Source organism: Amborella trichopoda, chromosome 3, assembly GCF_054954075.1.
Source record: "Amborella trichopoda isolate Santa Cruz 75 chromosome 3, AtrichopodaSantaCruz75HAP2 v2.0, whole genome shotgun sequence".
NCBI lineage: Eukaryota > Viridiplantae > Streptophyta > Magnoliopsida > Amborellales > Amborellaceae > Amborella > Amborella trichopoda.
In genome coordinates this window covers 47,181,218-47,201,802 of record NC_142338.1, presented here as the reverse complement: position 1 = coordinate 47,201,802, position 20,585 = coordinate 47,181,218, and the positions used below count along the sequence as shown (strand labels likewise).

At 34.1% G+C, this 20,585-nt stretch overlaps 1 protein-coding gene across 3 annotated transcripts; it reads right to left on the bottom strand.

Moving 5' to 3' along the window:
* Positions 1-11,626: 11,626 nt before the first annotated feature.
* Positions 11,627-16,785, bottom strand: LOC18443860 (Tetratricopeptide repeat (TPR)-like superfamily protein). Of its 3 annotated transcripts, none has more exons than XM_006854041.4 (2): positions 14,196-16,785; positions 11,627-12,104 (listed from the first exon to the last, which is right to left on the bottom strand). In XM_006854041.4, exon 1 carries the CDS (start codon positions 16,521-16,523, stop codon positions 14,337-14,339), a length of 2,187 nt encoding a protein of 728 aa, XP_006854103.3. In that variant the 5' UTR covers positions 16,524-16,785; the 3' UTR covers positions 11,627-12,104; positions 14,196-14,336. The 3 variants fall into 3 exon arrangements, with proteins under 3 accessions (XP_006854103.3, XP_088717099.1, XP_088717098.1); XM_088860973.1 differs by having other exon boundaries at positions 13,260-16,778; XM_088860972.1 differs by having other exon boundaries at positions 13,264-16,778.
* Between the last annotated feature and the right edge of the window lie 3,800 nt (positions 16,786-20,585).

Below are 20,585 nucleotides of genomic sequence, written 5' to 3'. Positions count from 1 at the left end.
TTCCATAGTTGGCAAGTCAAGGGAGATCAATATATCCGCTCCTCATAAAATAAAAAATAAATTGTTTTTTTTTTTTTAAGAATTCGGATGAAAAAATCAGGTAAAAAATACATATCGGCATAAATACTTTACGTAAAAATATCGCAAATATATCGGACTAGGATAAAAAAATCGGAGTGAAAAAAAACGGACATGTTTAAAATAAAATTAAGTAGAAATTAAAATAAAATTAAGTTGAAATAAAAAATAAAGTAATAAATTGATGATATATATACGATATGAATTTTCTCATTAAATGCTAACAAACATCACACATACTTAGTACATAACGTAAAAAAAAAAAAAAAGGCAATGTGAGATAAGTAGAATTGAGTTGGGTATATTCATCTCTCTCAGCATGCTGACCGTCCCTTTATAACCACAGTTAATCAATGGGAAGATGTACACCTTTTTGGTTCGACGAACAACAAACACAGTAGACCAAGAAGAAACACAGAACACGAAGACGAGCAATACGTAAAGTGAGAGAGAAGCAAACACAAAATCTTTTATAAAGAAACGCAAAGTGAGAGAGAGATAACATGTATAAGCACAAAGAACCAAGATGGATATAAAATCTCAGAGAAGATGAAGAACACGGTGGACATAAACCTTAATCCAAGATTTCCAGTCATGAATTAGGTTTGGGGATTAAGCCCTAATCTGGTCTGTTTTTTAAGCTTTTGTTTTAGGGATTTACTAATCCAAGATTTCCCGTCATGAATTTGGGTTGGGGATTGAGCTTTAATTTGTATTTTTTTTTAAGCTTTTGTTTTAAGGATTTAAGATGTTGTATGAATTCTGATAATTTGAGTCTTTGAGCCCTAATTTGGATGGATTTTTTGGTGGAATTTTGCCAAGTCAAAATTTGGGGATTTTTTATTTAATGGTTTTTATGGTATTTTATTCTAATTTGATTCAATGGATTTGAGCATAAACCCTAAGATAATAAACCCTAACAATATACTTGGGGATAAAAATTTATTTTTTAGAGAATTTTTTTTTTTTGGAAATAATACTTTTTAGAAAGCATGTAAATAACACTTATATAAAACAAGAAAAAAGTTTTCATCTTTTAGAAGAAAAAAAATACAGGTACAAAAGACAGTTTTTGTGGATAAAGATCAATAAGGTATGTTTTAAACGTTTATGTGAAAAAAACGCGTATTTTTGTCGATCTTTTCAAAAAGTCGCAGTTTTAAAAGTTTTTGAAAAAGACTTCGTATTGTTTAAAAAGTAGCGCTTTAAACGCTGACTTGCTAACTATGCCTAATTCTTGTTGATCATGAGAATGGAAGTAGGTTCACCTTTTTTCTTTGGTAATGTTCAAAAAAAAAAAGAAAAGAAGAAATTACCACAAATATATTTTAATTTTCATCTATTTAAAAAAAAAAAAAACCCAATAACTTTTTAAACTTCATCCAGACTCTTTTTCTTTAATTTTGGGCATTTTGTGACCAAATTGACCTTCACGGTAGTCGTATTTCCGTGAAGGACCATTACAATACTTTAAATACCATATAAACTGGGGTATTCATCATGGTATTTTAAGTACCATATAAACTGGGGTATGCATCATGGTATTTTAAGTACCATATAAACTGGGGTATTCATTACAGTAATTAAAGTACCGTACTGATCGTGAAGGTTATTTTGGTCACAAAATATCTAAAATTGGAAAAAAAAGGTATGGATAAGGTTTATAAAAGTTGGGGTATTTTTTTTAAATAAACGAAAATTAAAATATATTTGTGATAATTTGTAAAAAAAAAAGAAGAAGAAGGAAGGAGGTTCACCTTTTTATGGAACGTTGAATTGGGACTTGGAACGAAAAGAACCAAAAACTTCACCTTTTTGGCACACGACATGACCACCTATCGTTTGGACTTGTTCTTAGGGGTGGCAATGAACCTGGACTCGAGGGGTAGACCTGATTAGGGTCCGGGTATGGGTTTAAAAATTAGATCCGGCGGGTGGAGTCCAGTTCCAAATCTTGGACTCAAATACTATTAGGGTCCAAGTCCGGTCGGGTCCAGGTCCAATAATTTTTTTGGGATCCTAATATATGAAATATATTTAAATATAATTAAATACATAAATATTTTAATTTTTGGGTCTGGTCTATGTCCCAAACTATATTTTTGGGTCTAGTTCGATCAGGTTGGGGTCCAGGTCCCCATCATTTTTTCAGGTCCCGTACCCGGTCCGGTCCGTTATCACCCCTACCTGTTCTTACAAGAAGTTCACCGTATTAAGTTGCAACTTGGAAGTTTCGAACCAGTTAGCATGATAATTTGAATAAATTTAGAACAAAAAGAAGGGAAAGTGTACTAGGATTTTTTGTACAAAGAAAATTGTTTCATGCCAGCTAAACCGCATTTCTACAATATGCGGTCCAGAGGTAGAAAGCATCCATCTTTAAAATGGATGCAAATCAGTATTCCAAAATCGAACCAGAACGGTTAATAAGACATGGGCTCAGAAAAGCGGTTGAACCGGCCTAACCGGTAAACTGGCCTATTCAACTGTTCTATTTGGGCAAGTCCCGAGCGGTCAAAAAAGTATTGAAAAAATAAAAAAGATACAAAAAAATAAATCTACTAAAATATGAAAGGCATATAAAGAATGATTAAAATAAAACACATTCAAATGAAGTAGAAAATTAATGAAAAAATAGATTTTAACGAATCGATTTTTTAATTAAAGTGAGTATTAATGACAAAAATAATTTTTAATCTTTACCATTATATAAAGAATATTAAAAAATACATTACGAACCAAATTTTTTATTTTTAAGAATTTATAGATATTTTTAATTTTTTTTAAATACCCGTTGATCATCAAAACCGCTCAAAACCGTAATCCGATCTAACCAGGTGGTTAATACTTAGATCACCTGTTTTTTCTAGCAATGATGCAAATAGGTGGTCCATCTAAAAACAATTGTAATTAACGATCCAAATGTTTTCTTAATATAATTATTATTTCTATTTTTTGAAATTTTATTTTTTTCATATTCATGATCTCCATGTTAAAGATTATATATTCTCTAAAAATTATGATCAAATTCTATTTAAAATATATATTTACTGCCAAGCCCACATTTCTACAATACATGGTCCGGCCGCATAGAAACCATGTCCTTTGTATAATCATAGAAAATCTACAGTTTTAGAATCCATTTGAGATGATGTTAAGTACACGGTTTCTATGCAGCTAGCCCGTATATTGTAGGAATGCAGGCTTCACAATAAGTATATTTTTTAAGTATAATTTGATCCTAATTTTTAGAGCATATATAATATTTAACATGGCGATCATGAATATGAATAAATAAATAAATTTTGAAAACTAGAAATAATAATTATATTAAAAAAAGCATTCGAACCATTAGTTACACTTGTTTTTAGATGGACCACCTATTTGCATCCATCTTTAAAATGGACGCTTTATACCTCTGGATCGCATATTGTAGAAGTGCAGTCCATGTTGGAAATGTGGCCTATCAAGCCCTTTTTTTTTTTTTTTCAAAACTTCATTTTTTTCAATAATGATACAAAAGCTATATTGAAGTATATGTGAAATCCCATGTGTTTAATATGAGGTAATGACATATACATGGATCCATTTTTTGAGCTTTAATAAGATGTATCAATGGAGGAAAAAACCTAGTATCACCGGAGAGAAAACCCAGTGGTGTGTTTGGATTCTTTGTAAATTGTGGAAATGCTTGGATGACATCCTATTATATGAGTCATTAGTGGAATAATGACAGGCTTAGTTCATTACATAAGATTAATAGTTTGGTGACAACTTGTTAATACTAATTAGCTGCACTTAAGAGAATTAAGACAGAAGTTACACTTGGATCTTAACTCCTATAGACCATGAATGTGAGAGTTACTAAATAAAGGTGTTCTATATAAAAAGAGGTTAACCCCTCTAGAAAAGAGTGAGAATAATAGAAAAGAGGTGCATGCGATTCACCAAAGAGGACTCTCAAGATAAGCCTGTCACCGGATGGCTTGGTCTATAGGTTTTTGTATGAACCTTAAGTCCCTAGTGTGATTTAAAGACAAATCCGAGTAAGTTATTTATCGATTTTATTTATTTATTAATTTTCATTATTAAGATTAACCGTCCAACCCGTACAAAACAATTTTCCTCATGGTAATGAGGGATTAGGACCTACTAGAATAGGACATGACGAAATTACAGGTCACTCTCTCATATGTCCATTTGTTGATGGGAACTTGATAGATGCATAGGCTATAACTATAAGCCCTAGATTTTCATTGACAAACTGTTGGATATATTTTAAAATTTGCCCTAGATTCACATGTCCATTACATATGAATTAGAAATTTTTTCCAGTATGTATGGGTTTCCATTCTCATTGATGCATTTGAAATCCACTTACTATTTCTAACATGGATTAGGGCACGTGACCTCCTCCACATATTTACCCTAAGGAGAAGAAAAATCCCCAAATTGTGGGGTTTGTATGAAGTGCCCACCTTAAAATGTACAAGTAATACAAATCTCTAAAGTCTATTGGAAAATGTACCTTAATAGGAAACCTCACAATGACTTAAAAATCCATGTCCAACTCTAGTTATGAAATTTAAAATTCTACAAATGGTGCAGCCCGAGCAAATCTATAAACATCTGAAAATCTTGAAAATAGACAATATATATAACTTGTTACAATATATACTATTTTTAAAAATTGATTTTTTTTTTGTATCTATATATCTCGTGGTCAAGATGGTCAATTTGATGGTTTTTCAACTTCACAACGCTCTTTTCTATAAGATTTTTGAAGTGCACCTTACTTCTATAGTGTAAGGTTGCAACTTTATATAAACCTTTTCCATCATGAATGGTCCTTATTTTGAGCAATTTTACATGGAGGCCCTGCTTTTTCACTTTTTTGTTTTTTTTATAATTTTGATACTGGTCTAATGTTGTAAGCATCAAACCTTTCTTTTTTCTTTTCTTTTCTTTTGGTAGTTTATGGGGTTATTCGATGTGCCTAAATATTGGATCGATTCTTTTTTCGGCGGTCTGATATTAGAAACATCAGATCCATAGTGATTGATTTTTTTTATTATTAGTTTTACATATGGACCAGTTTGTGTTTTGAGTATCAAACTGCGTTTACAATTAAAAAAAAAAGAAAAAAGAAAAAAAAAAGAATCAAATTAGGTCAGTATGATGTTTGCTCTTGTTTCTTTCTTTTCTTATGTTTCCCCTCAACCAATTAGTCTATTGTAAAAATGTTCAATAAAAAATGTCTTCACCACACCTAAAACCTAAGTCAATGATCTCCTTTAAAGTGGATAGTGATTAGAAAAAAGGACCCTCCCAATATGTTTTTCCTTCAATTTTTAAAACCAACTTACAATCGGAACATCAGACTTTTCTATACATTAAAAAAGAAAATTAAGTATAGAACATTTTGATGTTTTTAATATCAGATCACTCTAAAAAAAAAAGTTTGCCTGGGGCATTGGATTTATCCAAGAAGATGTTTGCAACATTAGATAGGGGCAAAAAAGCAAAAAAGAAGAGCTTATCGGTAATTGGGCCTGGCAAGGCCTAACTGGCCGGCCTTATTGTGCTCCTCTGGCCCTAAGGATCTGGTTGGTTGGGCCTTAGCCCAACCCTCAAGCCGCACTTATGGCCCAAAGCCTAGTTTTTTAGGGTCGGGGCCGACTGGGCCTAGACAATTCGGCCCATTGCCACTCCTAACAATTAGTTGTACACTTATAGCAAGTTTGTAGGCTGTAAAGCAAAAAATATTACAAATAGAACCTAGGGCCAAATATATTAAGGAAAATTGTTTGGCACCTCCAACCCACACTTTTTACTATGGGGGCTTGGAGATCCACACCATCCGCCAAAACTAGATCTCATATATAATAGTCCTGCAAAGAAAAAGTAAAATCAACGGTTCAAATATTTTCTCCAAATGATACCATTTCTAATTTTTAAAATTTACTTTTTTTGATTGATTAATAATCTCCATGTTAAAGATTATATATTCCTTAAAAATTAGGATTAAATTATATTTCAAAAATAAATATTAAGAGACCCACATTTCTACATGTGAGTCCATGGACTCTCAGAAAACGTGTCCATATATTGATGCAACTTTATTTCTAGTATGTCCGTGACGGTACCATTATGGACATGCTAAGCCCGTGACAGTCAAAAAATACACGCCACTCGATTTTTTCGAATGGTGATGCGCCTATGGGTAAAAGCACTATTCATTGTCACCCATAGGTAACATACCATATTTTCCTTTCCTTTTAGCAAATTTCCGTTTTTCCCTCAACTTCAAACCATGATCTTTTGAGATAAGGGACAAGAATTATTGCATTCTCCATCTAAGCGCTTTTGAAAATGATTTAAAAGTTAGATAGAGTTCTTCAAGGGGGACACTTTTACAAAGGGCAAGGCCTCTCTTTGAGATGAGTGGGAGTTGTTTCATTGTCGAAAAAGAGTAAATTATTTCAATTTCAATACGTTATAGTGGAGGGCATATTAGAAAAGGAGTAGTGTCTTATTCATGAAGGGACGCCCAACTACAATGTCTCACATCTATTTTAAAGATGGATGTAGACTGATGGTCTCTCCAAAAATGATAAAGGATGAGGTCTCTATGACGCCTAGGTTTTATGAAAACAAAATAAAGCCTCACCTCAACTCTAAAATCAATTTCTAACTCCAACGATAAAATTTGAAATTAAAAAAATGGTACAGTTATGTGAACATTTATTTTAGGGCGAAATAGATAGTTTAGATAATTTGTTACAAAATACATAATTTTTAGAGCATGAAATCCTAATTTTCTTTCACAACCATAATGTTAAGGTCGAGATAATTGATGTAAAGGTTTATTTGCTTAAATTGTAATTTTGGATGCGTTATTAGGTGAGGCTTTACTTGTTTTGATAGGGCTGGAGGCCTTTCAAACCATTTTCCAATGATAGAACCCAACATTTTAATTTTTTTTCAAAAAATTATAATTTTTAAATTTTATTAATTTTATATACTAATGATATTCATGTAAGAGATTATATATACCTAAAAAATTAAGTTCAAGAACCATCTAAAAAAGGGATCATAAAAAGGGGATGCATATCTACATATGCGTCCTAGGACTCATGAAAACCACGTCCTTAGATGAGATAATAATTTGCATTTATTACTAATAGTATAAATTATTAAATAAGATTACTAATGGCTTGCATTCATTTTGGAGAGAAAGTGGAGGCAATAATCACTTAAAAGAGATGAGTATAATTGTGCATCTTGTCCAATTGACTGACAATTTTTATTGCTTAATTTCATTCAAAATAAATTTCCAAAAAGTTGGATAAATTTTGAAAAAAGTATTTTTTCTAGTTCAGAAAAATAATTTAATAGAAACTCACCCTAAGTTTTGTACAAAAGAAAGACAAAAGAAAGGTGAATGTGTCCCCTTAAAGGCCCAATTGCATACACTTAGAACCTTAAGGAAAAGAATCCAGTACCTGGGTATCAATCAATTTGCCGGCACCTTCCTGATTGCCCAATGTCAACATAAGTAGTTATGAAATATGAATTATCCTTTAAAAAAAAAAAATTGAACGCAATTCGTGTGGAGAGTAAACACTCAGGAACTGTCCATTGTTGACATCGGATGGTTGGGGAGGTACTAGAAAATTTTTTGAAATCCCAATACTAATATAATAAATAAACCCCAACTTTAAAACCCCACTTTAAATGTAACCATGGCCGAGTTTATCCCAACTATTTGGAGTTGGCTACACAAAACTTGTTCAACCATATATCTGGATTCATGACAAAGATGTCGCAAAACTTTTATGCTGGTTAACAACCCAACACAACCCTCCTCTTTTCTCGTTGGACTTGGGACTAGCCGTGACAAAGTTAATCAGCCTAATAGAGATGGTGAAACTGATAGTGAGCCTTAGTCAAAGGTTACATCATAAAGACTTTGGTAAGCTGCCATGTAGAAAGATGCAATAGAGATGCCTTTTTTCTTCCTCATCACTTCCTTGCCAATGGAATGAGTCTTTTCTTTGGACTCATGAGAATCTTTAAAAAGCCAAACTGGCAAGCCATCCACTGTGGTAGTTTGTCCATCCATCAACCAAACCTTCCCCCAAACAGGAGCAAGCCATGGAAGAAGAACTCTGAAGTTCTCACCTAGAACAAAACTTTGAGAAATTCCAAAGGTTCCTCTCAATGAAATTTATAGTTTATTATTAGAAATTTTTGTATTTTCTATATTTTTGAGCCTTAAACCCCACATAGAACATGTATTACATAGCCTACGTAATATGTGTACAAGTTGTATAGGTTTTCATATCTTCCTAACTCGTGTATGTAAAGAGTCAAACAAATAGGCTGTATATAATATGTACAAAAGTCAAATATATGTTCATACTCCCCCTTAAACTCAAATGCTTTCAAATATATATTCATATTCCCTCGCAAACTCAATATGCTTTAAGAGAGAGTAGTTGGAGTTTGGATAACAGATGGCAAGCCTAGAAAACAAGGCAACAACATAAGAAACTCTAGTAATGGCAAATCAACGATCCTCATAAATAGAAGCCTCGAACAAAGTAGGTTTGAGTAACAACAAATCAGTAGGTCTAAAAAACAGACGGCCATAATAGAGTAGGCTTGAGCAATCAGACAAAAACTTCATATATTCGCCAAAGATAGAAAAACAGTCGAGACAACTGAAAAAAAAGAATGATATTTGAAAGAGCTAACAAAACTCGGTGCAAATCCAAGACCCATTCAACAGCTGAAGACAATTAGACAAGATCGAGTAACAAAACAATGTACTCGATCGTAGATAACAGAATCTTCGCCGGAGATAGAAAAACAACAAGTTGGGCATTATGTTCACACTTATCAAAACAACAAGTTGGACATTTCTGAACCCCTCTTGGGCAACAGGCCACTGGATGTCGATTCACAAAATTAAAACCGGCAATAATGGTTCTATTGAGATGATAAGCATGTCCAACTGCTAAGTGCTGCAGAAGTAATATTCCTGGTTGATGACTTCTCTACAATGATAATGTTGCAAACACTAGCCATTACTGCTTTTATAAGCTTTTGTAGAAAGGGGACATGAATAACAATTTTCGGCATGAGAAAAATCTATTTATGTTCTTTCTGGCACTGCAATTCTTTAATTTGATATCAACAAAATCATTTGACAACTCAACATTTGGTGATACCTCCACATGTTGCATTCTGTTTTTATGAAAAAGCTCATATTAAGTACTTACATTTACAATAAAATGAAAAACGAGATTAAGACTCTCGTTTCAGGATGAAGAGACAGAAGCATAGCATCACCTGCATCTCAAAACCATAGTGGCAGAGGTGTAAAATGTAAATGACTAGAATCAATTTTGAAAATGTGAATCATCACTCCCCATTCAATTATGTCCCTATTCAGTGAAAATTTACTTGAGCTTCTTTTAGTGGTATTGCTAAATCACCTTCTTTTGCAAATAATTATACAAAATCTATTACAGCTAGAAAACCATCTTTATACACTTGAGATATTGGAAAAATTACAAAAAAAAACCCAATAATACACTTCTTTTGCAAATAATTATACAAAATCTATTACAGCTAGAAAACCATCTTTATACACTTGAGATATTGGAAAAATTACAAAAAAAAACCCAATAATACACTTCTTATACAACTTACCCCAACCCAATTTTTTCTCTCATTTTTTTTCTCAAAATATACTTTCTTAACAAATACCCCCAAAATACAAAAAGGCACATTTTTTTTGACGAAAATACCCTTTTTACACAGAAAAATAATAATTTTGGCCAGACCTTCACGTGGGCATACGTACAGTACCAAAAGCCACATGGGTTGTCGGACCACCATGAACCCATTGCCGGATCCCATTAAACTAAAAAACATGCCGGATCACATCCATTCTCTACCGGACCGCATTGTGTCCAGGAAAAATGTGCCAGACCGCTTGTTCAATTTGCCGGACCACACATTTGTCCAGAAACAAAAGTGTTAGAGGGCATGTTTGTTTTGCCGGACCGCACTTTTGTCTATAAACATCAGTGCCGGATCGCTTGTTCAATTTGCCGGACCGCTGTTTTGACCAGAACGAAAGTGTTAGATCGCATGTTTGTTCTGCCTGATCGCAGTTTTGACCAGAACGAAAAGTGTCAGACCACTTGTTTTGACTGCCGGACCATAGTTTTGAAGAAAAACAAGGAAAAGAGGAGTGAGAGTCATGGTAAAAGTATTACAGTAATTTAGTCTTTTTTTTGTTTTTTTTGTGTTGGGGGTATTTGCTAGAAAAATATGTTTTGGAGAAAAAAATGACAGAAAAAATTGGGTGGGGTGCATATGAAGTGTATATTTGGGAGTTTTTTTAATTTTTCCAAATAAAAAAAAACACCACCCTAGAGTTGCTACCGGTCTTCTCTCAATGGTGACCATTCATAAACAGTCAAGTACACATAAATTGTACTCATCGTACATAAAAACAGAGACTTATGCATAATGTGTGTATGAGAGAGAGAGAGAGCGATAATGAGCATAAAAAGCTTCCCCTATATCATAAAAGTATATAACTTCCTTTTATCCAACTGTCCAAAATGGAGGGCTAAGATTGCCTCAACTACAATGTCACGTCTCTAAACTATTTTATTTTTAATTTTTTTCTATAAACTATTTTGACACTAAATTTGGTATGTCCAATCCTCTATTAAACTCGCACTAACGAAAAATATAAACAAATATTTACAATAAATAAAATAACCAAAATACCCTTGAAATTTTAATGGGGTGTTTTAGTCATTATATTTTATCGAAAATTTATTTTTAATATTTTTTTTTATAAGTGCACCCCAATGAGAAAATGGCCCGTACCAAATTTCATATTCATACAATTTATATAAAAAAAACTAAAAATAAAATATTTGAAACATTGGATCTATAATCTAACAATGAGTTGCTCTTTTTATCAAAATTGGATGACTTGATGGTCGGAGAATGACTTGAGGGGAAATATAGATTTTTTATGCTGTAGGGGAAGTATAGAGCCCTTTCCTTTAAATTATAAGGAGTTTCACGGTTAAACTCAAGATTTCAACCAAAGAAAGTTCTCCGAAATTTTTTTTTTGTCCTTTTCAGGATTTAAAGTTTTCCTGATATAAAAACACAGTAAAAATGATGGAAATCCCACCGGGGATATCTCTTTCTCTGTCTCTCTCCCCTTCTTTTATAAAAACTGTAGCACCTTTTAATGTGCATCAACCATTCATAGATGCACAATATAAATTCTAGTCATGCAGTAATGTGGTCCACATATGGCAGCTTAAGGCATAGCAAACGACATGAATATCTAACAAGTAACAGTTGACATTGATAGGATGGTAACGGCAATTTCTGAGTTATGCAATAATACCATGGTCCACTTCGGATGACTGAATCATTACTCGAACATTCTTTTGCAAACTCAGGCTCTGCGAAGAGATTAAAGAGTGAGAGTCTTAAGGCGTTGAGCATGAATTCTATCTTTATATGCAACCACCACCAATTGATTTAGATGCATGGCCATACCTCGTACAAAAGACTTGAATACCAATCACAAATTACAAAATGCATGGGCGAGGATCCCACCACTGTGTACTGATGTTGGGACAGTTAAAAAAAAGGAAAACGAAAACCAACCAATCACTATTGACACAATTATACTGGATGATACCCTTGTGGTCATATATATCTTGACCCACTTTGATATAGCCCATCTTTTATTCTGCAATTCATATATATGGTTTGCCAAGTTGTTCATGAAAATCAGGCACTTGGCAGTTCGCCTCCCGTCCCCTACAACCGTTGAATTATCTTCAGTTAAATGTTCCTCACATCCACAGTAGGGGATCAAATCATTTTCCATTTCGTAAAGCTTTTGCTAGGGATTGAGCACAATGCTGAGCGTAACTCCTCCAAACAAGGCATCGTGGATATCGAAAATCCTGGAATTAGAAAACAGACATGGGGTCTCATAAATATCCAGAACAAAACAATAAATAATGCAACAAAACCCTCTCTCTCTCTCTCAACACACTATGAAAAACTCTCTCCACAGAAGAGGAGATAGAAATAAATAGAGAAAAGTGGAGAAAATATCAATAGCAAATATCCTCTCTCTCTCTCAACAATGCAATAAGCACTCTCTCTCTCTCCACACACACAAACAATGAGTAACACAGTTGCTTGAGTAGCACTATAACGGAAGAGAGAGTCAAGAGTAAGATGATAAGCGTAGTAAGTGCATCTAGGGAAGTGATACAAACCACCAACTCATTCATGAAATATATAATAATGTGTATACACATTTGTGTATACCCACATTATTAATATAGAACCCAAAGTCCAGCAAGAAACCTCAAATCTTTTGGGTGTAATTCACCTGCTGAGGTGCAATGCTAAAAGATAATCAAACTTAAAAACCCTTCCAACATATTTTCCAATCATTAAAAAGAGAAAACACAAGACACATAAATTCCTCAAATCCCTTTCAAAAGAATATCCAAAAGTCAGTGGAGGGTGATTGCATCCCATTGAGCCCCTTCCATTAGTATCATTTGCCGTTTATCCAATAAAAAAATAGGGGAAAATAAAACCCATATCCATATATCTGTACCAGTTCATATGCAGTTAGTAAACAAGAAAGCAAAAGCCAAAAACACCACAAACATCCAAATTTCTATTTTAACAAAACTCAGAGGTAGAAGAAGCACCAGTTGCATAAATCCCCCAAAGCCCTTTTGGCATATCTCTCATCGCAATTTACATCAAAATCAACAATCACAATAAGAATTACATCAACAACCATCAACTCAAACATCAATTTTATTTAAAGTCACCAACTAAATGCAAAAAACCACCAGATTTAGAGAATATCACATCAAAGGACGGACTCAAGGTGGAAGATTTGATAGAACAAGAATTCCAATACCATCCATCAGTTAAATAAATGGTTAACAGAAAAGCAAGCAACTTTGCATAAATATCAACATAAGTTCCATAATTTGGTGCAAGAACCATGGATCCATAGAACATTACACAAAGCAACGCAATGAAAGGCAGGCTAAGAATCATTCTTAACAAGAATTATGGCAAAATACCTACTGCATATGTGAAGTTCAATTCTCTAACTGATCTCTATGCTTATCAACAAAGTCATAGTCTCCACCAGCATCAACACTAATGGGCATCTCTCCCCTCGCATCGTGTATGTCATCCACAAAATCCATGGAACTAAGTACCAAATCCTAGTACCCTCTTCAACCCCTTGGAACCCTAAAGTGGCATAGTCTATTTGCATAACTGTTAGGGCAAGATGGGGTTAAGCTGAGAGGAGAAGGGGTGAAAAGAAGCAGATAAGAGCGGAGTACTCTGAAGAGAAATAATTGCAGCAAGGGAGTCAGTACTCAGTGCCTTGTAGATGACGAGATTTGGGTGGGGAAAAGATTGAGTAGGTGAGAGAGAGAGAGTTTTCTAACAGAAGAGAAAGAAATTCAGTAGGTTTGGGGGCTAATTTTGTAAAGAGAGATGCAGCTGGGTAGTAGGAGTTGGACTTGAAGCTAACCCTTTGTACAAAGAGCGAGAGATGCTCGACAAAACAAAAGGGAAATTTTCTGCTATACAAAAATATTTGTCTCTCACTCAAATTTTTTCTTGGATGATGCTTTTTGGGTTAAATGCAAGGTTTTTAGATGGAGAAGAAAGAAAGATATAGAAACCCAAACTGCTTCTGGCCCCTATTAGTAGATATTTGGCTTTATTTTGAAAGAGATAAATCATCATCATCATCATCATCATCCAAGCCTTATCCCAAATAATTGGGGTCAGCTATGATAAGATATGGCAAAGTTTTACTCTGGCTGCCTACCTAACACAACCTACCTCCTTTATCCAGGCTTGGGACGGGCTAAGGGAAAGTTTAAGGTCCTCACCCTTCTTAGACCAATAGTATATATTTGGCTTGAAATCCAAAAATATCTCAAATTTGGGATTATCCAATTTAATCCTTGAAGAACAATATTAGTAGCAATACTTACCAATAAATAGTCTTAGCTCACAAAAAGAATCACTTAAGAAGGCTACTTTGTGCATCATGTCAGCATGGATATAACTGAACGTATATGGCAGCCCTTGCCTACAAAAATATGGATCTTGATCTGCACCAAAACAAGGTATATTTAATATTTATCATCTGGTATAAAACCTTTCTGCAGCATTTGATCATGCAAACGAAATGCCTCTCTCACGTTGTTCACAGCTACATATCCATTCATCAAAGAAGTGTATGTCAACCTATCAGGCATTACCCCCTTCTCAACCATTTTTTGAAAGACAACATTAGCTTCTTTCATTCTTTCCTGCCTACAAAACCCATTCAAAAGTGCATTGTATGTGACAACATCAGGGCGAATCCCGTGATTTTCCATTTTAACAACCAAATCAAAAGCTTGTGGAATCTTTTCCTCTTTGCAAAACCCATGAATAAGAGTATTGTACGTTATCTTGTTGGCAACAAGGCCTTCCCCTGTCATCTCAGCCAAGAGCTCCTCACCCTTGCTAGAATTTCCTGATCGGCAATAGCCTTTTATAACAGAATTATATGTTATAACATTGGGTGCAATGCCTTTCTCCACCATTTCATCCCATAAACCAACTGCTTGCATCATGTTCCCTTTGCTACAAAACCCATCAATCATTGTGCTATATGTAACAAGATTAGGTAGAATACCCCTGTTAATCATATCACCCCACAAATCTCTGGCCTTCTCCATGTCCCCTTCTTTGCAAAAGCCATCTATCAAAGTATTATATGTGACAATGTCAGGCTTCAAATTCCTATCTCTCATTTCATCAAATAAATCTTGGGCTTTTTCAATGGATCCATCTCTACAATACCCATCAATTAAAGTGGTAAAGGTAACATAGTCAGGGACCAAGCCTCTTTCAGCCATTTCCTTAAAGAGATCATCAGCATCTGACAATCTCCCTTCCTTGCACAACCCATTCAAAATTGTGTTGTAAGTCACTACATCGGGAAGAGAACCTCTCTCCGCCATTTCATCACGCAACCTGAGGGCCTCAGTGGTCCTACCAGCTCTACAAAATGCATTAATAACCATAGTGTAGACCACATTATCAGGAGCCAGACCTGTATTTTTCATGTCCCCAAGATATCCTAAAGCAATATCAGGATTTCCTTCCCTACAAGACAAGCCTATCAGCAACGTAAAAGTCACAATATCTGGAAGAAGACCTTTACTCTTCATTTTCTCATAATTCCGTGTGGCTTCAACTGAATTCCCCATTTTGGCGGACCCACTGATCATAATATTATAGGTAGAAGTATTAGGAACAAGACCAACTCGATGCATTTCATCCATTATCTCAATGGATTTTGAGTAATCTCCTCTTCTACATAGCCCATTTATAACTGAATTATAAGTTACAATACCAGGTCTCAATCCTTTAACCGGCATAGAGTTCAGTATACCAAATGCTTCCTCCAAAAGGCCTTCTCGACAATACAAATCAATCAAAGTATTGTGGGTAACAACATCTGGGGCAAAACCCATATTCTCCATCTCTGTATAAAATGACTTGGCAGGCTCAATTTTCCTCTCCTTACACAAAGAATTCATCATAATATTCAGAGTATACATATTTACAGGGATTTTATTTCTAATAACTTCATGGTAAATTTGCCATGTAAGGTCAACCCAAGCTACTTTAACCAAACCTCCAAGTAAACAATTACAGGCATGAATCGAGGGCAAAAGCCCATTTTTTTCTAGCAATTTAAACACCTCTGTAGCTTCCCTAAGCCTCTTAGCCTGAACATAAGTTTTTATTAACAAATCAAAGACCAGCTTATTGGAATCACAATAATCATAAGTACCCAACAATGCCTGAACAATTTCAAGTCTCGAGACCCCTTTCTTTCGCACCATTCGAAGGATAAAAGCCTGAGCATCTGAAAGTCTCCTGCTTTTTACCAGAATATGAACCATTGCACTCAAACAAATAGAATTGAACTTAAAACCAGGTTGTTGGGTCATCCAATCTATAAACTTCTGACCCAACAGAAGATTGTGGCTACACTTGAACAATACATTAACTGCTATGTTTGGGTTCAACCCAGTAGATAAATTCATCAAATAATCAGAGCTCTTGTATTCTAAACAATGGAGAACTCTACCGACTGTTTGATTTTCAGAGGAAGAGAGGCAAAAGTCTGGTTTTTCCAGGGGTTTAGGCGTTGAAGAAGGATTGGTAACGGAAATAAGTGAAGAATAGCAGAGTGGGTACCTGAAATAGGAAGAAGAGAACCGTAAGACAGCTCTTCTGCAGACTCCGACAATCGCCATTGAAGAAATTGGAGCTTCATCTCACTGGTTCTTAAGACCCAAAACCGCAGCTTTCTCTTCTCATTATTTATCAATTAAAGGGAGTTACCGGAAACAGGTAGAAAGGACCTGTAACTGAGCTCTACTGATAACCCAGAAATCTCCATTGAAGAAATTCGAACTTCAAATCCCTGGTCCCTAAAACCCAATACCACGGTTTAAGGGAAGAAATAGACGTAACCCCGCTATGTTCCCCTGTACTTGCAAAATTACATTAACGTTATTTTATTTTGGAAAAAGTTTATATAAGTGTGAGCCTCTAACCAATCAAATTACGGTGAGGTTTGTATAAGGCGTCAACCTTATTATATTGAAGTAAGGCGTACCTCAAAACTATGCCGAAAATGCAGTTTCGGTGCCGCAAAACGTGAAAATCTATTACTACCCCCAATTATAAAATTTAAAGTTTAAAAAATGGTTAGGATCAAATATATCTATAAACACTTGAAAATCTTAAAAATAGACGGACCAGATAATGTATTAGAAGATGAACTATTTTTAGAATTCGAAATCCGTTTTTTGTCATGTTTATAAATCTCGAGGTTGAAACGATCGATTTTAGGGTTTTTTAGCATAGAAACAACCTTCTCTAGTGGGTGTTTGAAGTGCACCTTACTCATACAGTATAAGATTGACATTTTATATGAAAGGCATATATTTTAAATAGGTTATTTTGATGCAAAAAAAACCTTTAATTTGATTATCTCAACCTCAAGGTATATGGCCATGAGAAAAAAAAAGTTTTCAAATATAAAAAACAATGTATCTTGTAATGTATTATCTAGACTGTTAATTTTCAAGATTTTCAAATATTTATAGATCTTCTCGATCTACTACTTTTTAACTTTAAATTTTATTATTAAAGATAAAAACAAATTTCAGTCTATCATAAAGATTTCTAATATTAAAACAACATATTTTGACACTATTCAAAGGTGAGCCCTATTAAAATTGTTTAGAATCTCAGCTTTATACAAACCACACCTTTTTATGTTTTTTAATAGTAATATGGTCCAAATTCCAAAACCACTGTTGGAGCATACTTTGCTTCAGCTCCGTCCTACTTAAGAGGATTTCTTCAATTTGAAAATTTGAAAATTTGAGAATCACTTAGGAAAATAAGTATTTTTAAAAAATAAAATTTGAACTTTCTAATACTGACCATCTAAACATTAGATGGTATCTATTTAATTTGAATATATTATTTTTTTCCAAATGCATAAAGGGTATGGTATCTATTTAATTTCAATATATTATTTTTTTCCAAGTACATAGAGGGTATAATATTTATTTATTTTTTGAAATTAATCTGTAGATTTAATAATTTACCCATGCACCACTCTCTCTCCATCTTCACGGCAAGCTCCTCTCTTCTCTTCATCGTAAGCTTTCTCGCTCTAAGATCTCTTTCCCAATGCTCGGCATCAATTGTAACTCGTCAAAAAAAATAATATTATTCATTTTATTGTAAAAAAAAAAAATTGCTCAGTATCAATTGATAGACACGTTCAAAATCATTCCGAGGAAAAGGATAAAAGGAGAAACATAAAAAAAAAAACAAATGTAAACCACATTTGGAGAAACCTCGATTGAACTTGGAAGGAAAATTAGGGTTACTTTTTGCCCACGTGCAATGTATCAGTATTCGGCTCGGCTAAGGTACTCGGTTCGTGGTAGATGTGAGTTACTCTGACGAGTTTGTAACTCTTCCAAGTCCAAGCCCAGTGAAAAAAATAAAAATAAAAATAAAAAATTTAATATATGTCCTATAATCTTCAATATATTTACATAAAATACAAGGGTGCAGTTTGTATAGAGCTGGGGATCTAAACAATCAAAGTAGAGCTCACTTTCAAATAATGTCGAGAAATGTGGTTTCAATATTGAAAATCTTTGTGGTAGCCTTAAAATATATTTCGTCTTTAATTATACAATTTAAAGCTTAAAAAATAGTTTAGATCGAGCAGATCTATGAAAACTTAAAAATATTAAAAATTGATGGTAAAAAATGCATTACAAGATATACTATTTCCAAAATTTGAAGTCCACTTTTTTTCTCATGTCCATGCATCTTGATGTTGAGATGATCAATTTGAGGATATTTGGGCATCAAAACAACCTCTTCAAGTGAAAGTTTTTAGGTGTGCTCTAATGTGATTGTTTAGGGCTTCAGCTCTCTAAAACTTTTTTCAATGGATTGTATACAATGAGATACGTTTGGTACAAAGAGGTCACGGTTGTTTATAACTATCCAATATGGAATCTGATAGCTTGGGTGTGTCACAAAGTTCGAGAAAATTCATTTTGAACTTTGAGCTTGGTCAATAAAATACATGCAGCCACCCAATTTCACATCCAATAGTCAAGATTAATTGTGACCACCTTGTACCAAAGGTAGATGATCTGATGACATACTTTTTCAATACAAAGTAACGTAGTAATTATTATCTTTATTGCCTTTGCATGCATCTCAGCCCAAGAGGTCTTGAGCTCGATCCCCAACTCTTGGGCTTGATCCCCAAACTTGAGGTTTTGGAATTTTTTTTTTTTAACTAAAACGGCTAATTATAAAAAACAATACCACCCAGCAGACGATTTGATTAGCAACAAAGTTAATAACTGCATGATATACAACCGACTTGGATAAAACTCACCACGCCAGTAAAGCGAAACCGACTTGGAAAAAACTCACCTCGCCCATAAGGTGAGTCTGAGTGACAGGTCGCTGCCCATGTGTCTGAACTCTCAAATCCCTTCTCTTTCCCCGAATGCTATCTGGGGCTACCAGAAGCTTTTTTTTTTTTTTCTGGTTCACGATCAAAGTTGAGGGGATCCATGGGCTTTTTTTTGGACCCGAAGGTATATTTGAAGAAAATTATGGCGCATTAATTTTATTTGGTGGAAAAGGTCATTTTACTAAAATCAAAGGGCTTTTATTCAAAAAAAAAAAAAAAACCACCCAAAAAAAAGCTTTTTTTTTTTAATAAATCAAAATGATCATTAGAGGAAGCAAATCCACTAATCCTTTCTTTGATTAATTAAGGATGTTGTCATTGCATGGTAGGGTAATTTGTTGAGAAATGTTAGAAATGTTCTTATACGAACAGGTTTTATGCAAGTGTAATCGCAACTGTCGAATCCCAATCATAAGAAAAGATTATCTGTGCTTCCTGGGAAAGTTTCCCATTGTTGTAGTGGTGACAATCTCTACCCTCTAATAGAGGATCTAACGATTGGATCTAGACTTTATGAAACATTTGGGGCCAGTCCGGAAATATTATTTGTAGTTGAAAATTTTAGGGCTTATTTTATGTGAAGTTAGTTTTTTGGGGTAAGCAGATTTTAGTGATTATCAAGGAAACAAAAATGTGCCGGACCAGTCTTGACTTTTTTGGATTTTTAAAAGCCAGAGGCCGGTCCCACACACTTTTCGGTAGAGAGAAAAAGAGGGAGAGAGCGGGTAGAGAGAGAGAGAGGGGACAAGTAGAGAGAGTAGGGAATAAGTGAAGGGAAGGGTAATTTAGTTTTTAAAATATTTACGTTTTGCCTAAGGTAAAAGCATGGAAAAAAGAATGACAAGATTATGGGTGTGATACTAAAAGTATTAGGGATATAATATAATATCAAACATTGTCTACAAAACCAAAACAATGCAAAAATAACTGAAACTATAGAACACCAAAAAAAAAATCTAAAATAACCCATTATTGAAAATGATGATTGTGTTTCTTTTGTCTAAAATAACCCATTATTGAAAATGATGATTGTGTTTGTTTGCCTTCATTGCCCAGTGATCCACGTTTTTTAGTTTTGGGAAATCTTTACGTGTAGTTACACCCACATATGATGTGATTGCAATTCATAGCTTTTTGAATTTGAACGGCATCACACCATATTCTCTAAGTGTTTGTCTTGATTAGACGGCTCAGAGTATTTGAATTTAGTTTTTTTCAAATCAATTTTAGGAAAATTTGACATGTCAAAGGGGCGATGTGTTAGGCGTGACATTGTGACTGAAACCAT

Bases quoted from the DNA above. Each gene is read 5' to 3' on its own strand.
- LOC18443860 (XM_006854041.4), bottom strand. From the start codon at position 16,523: ATGGCGATTGTCGGAGTCTGCAGAAGAGCTGTCTTACGGTTCTCTTCT.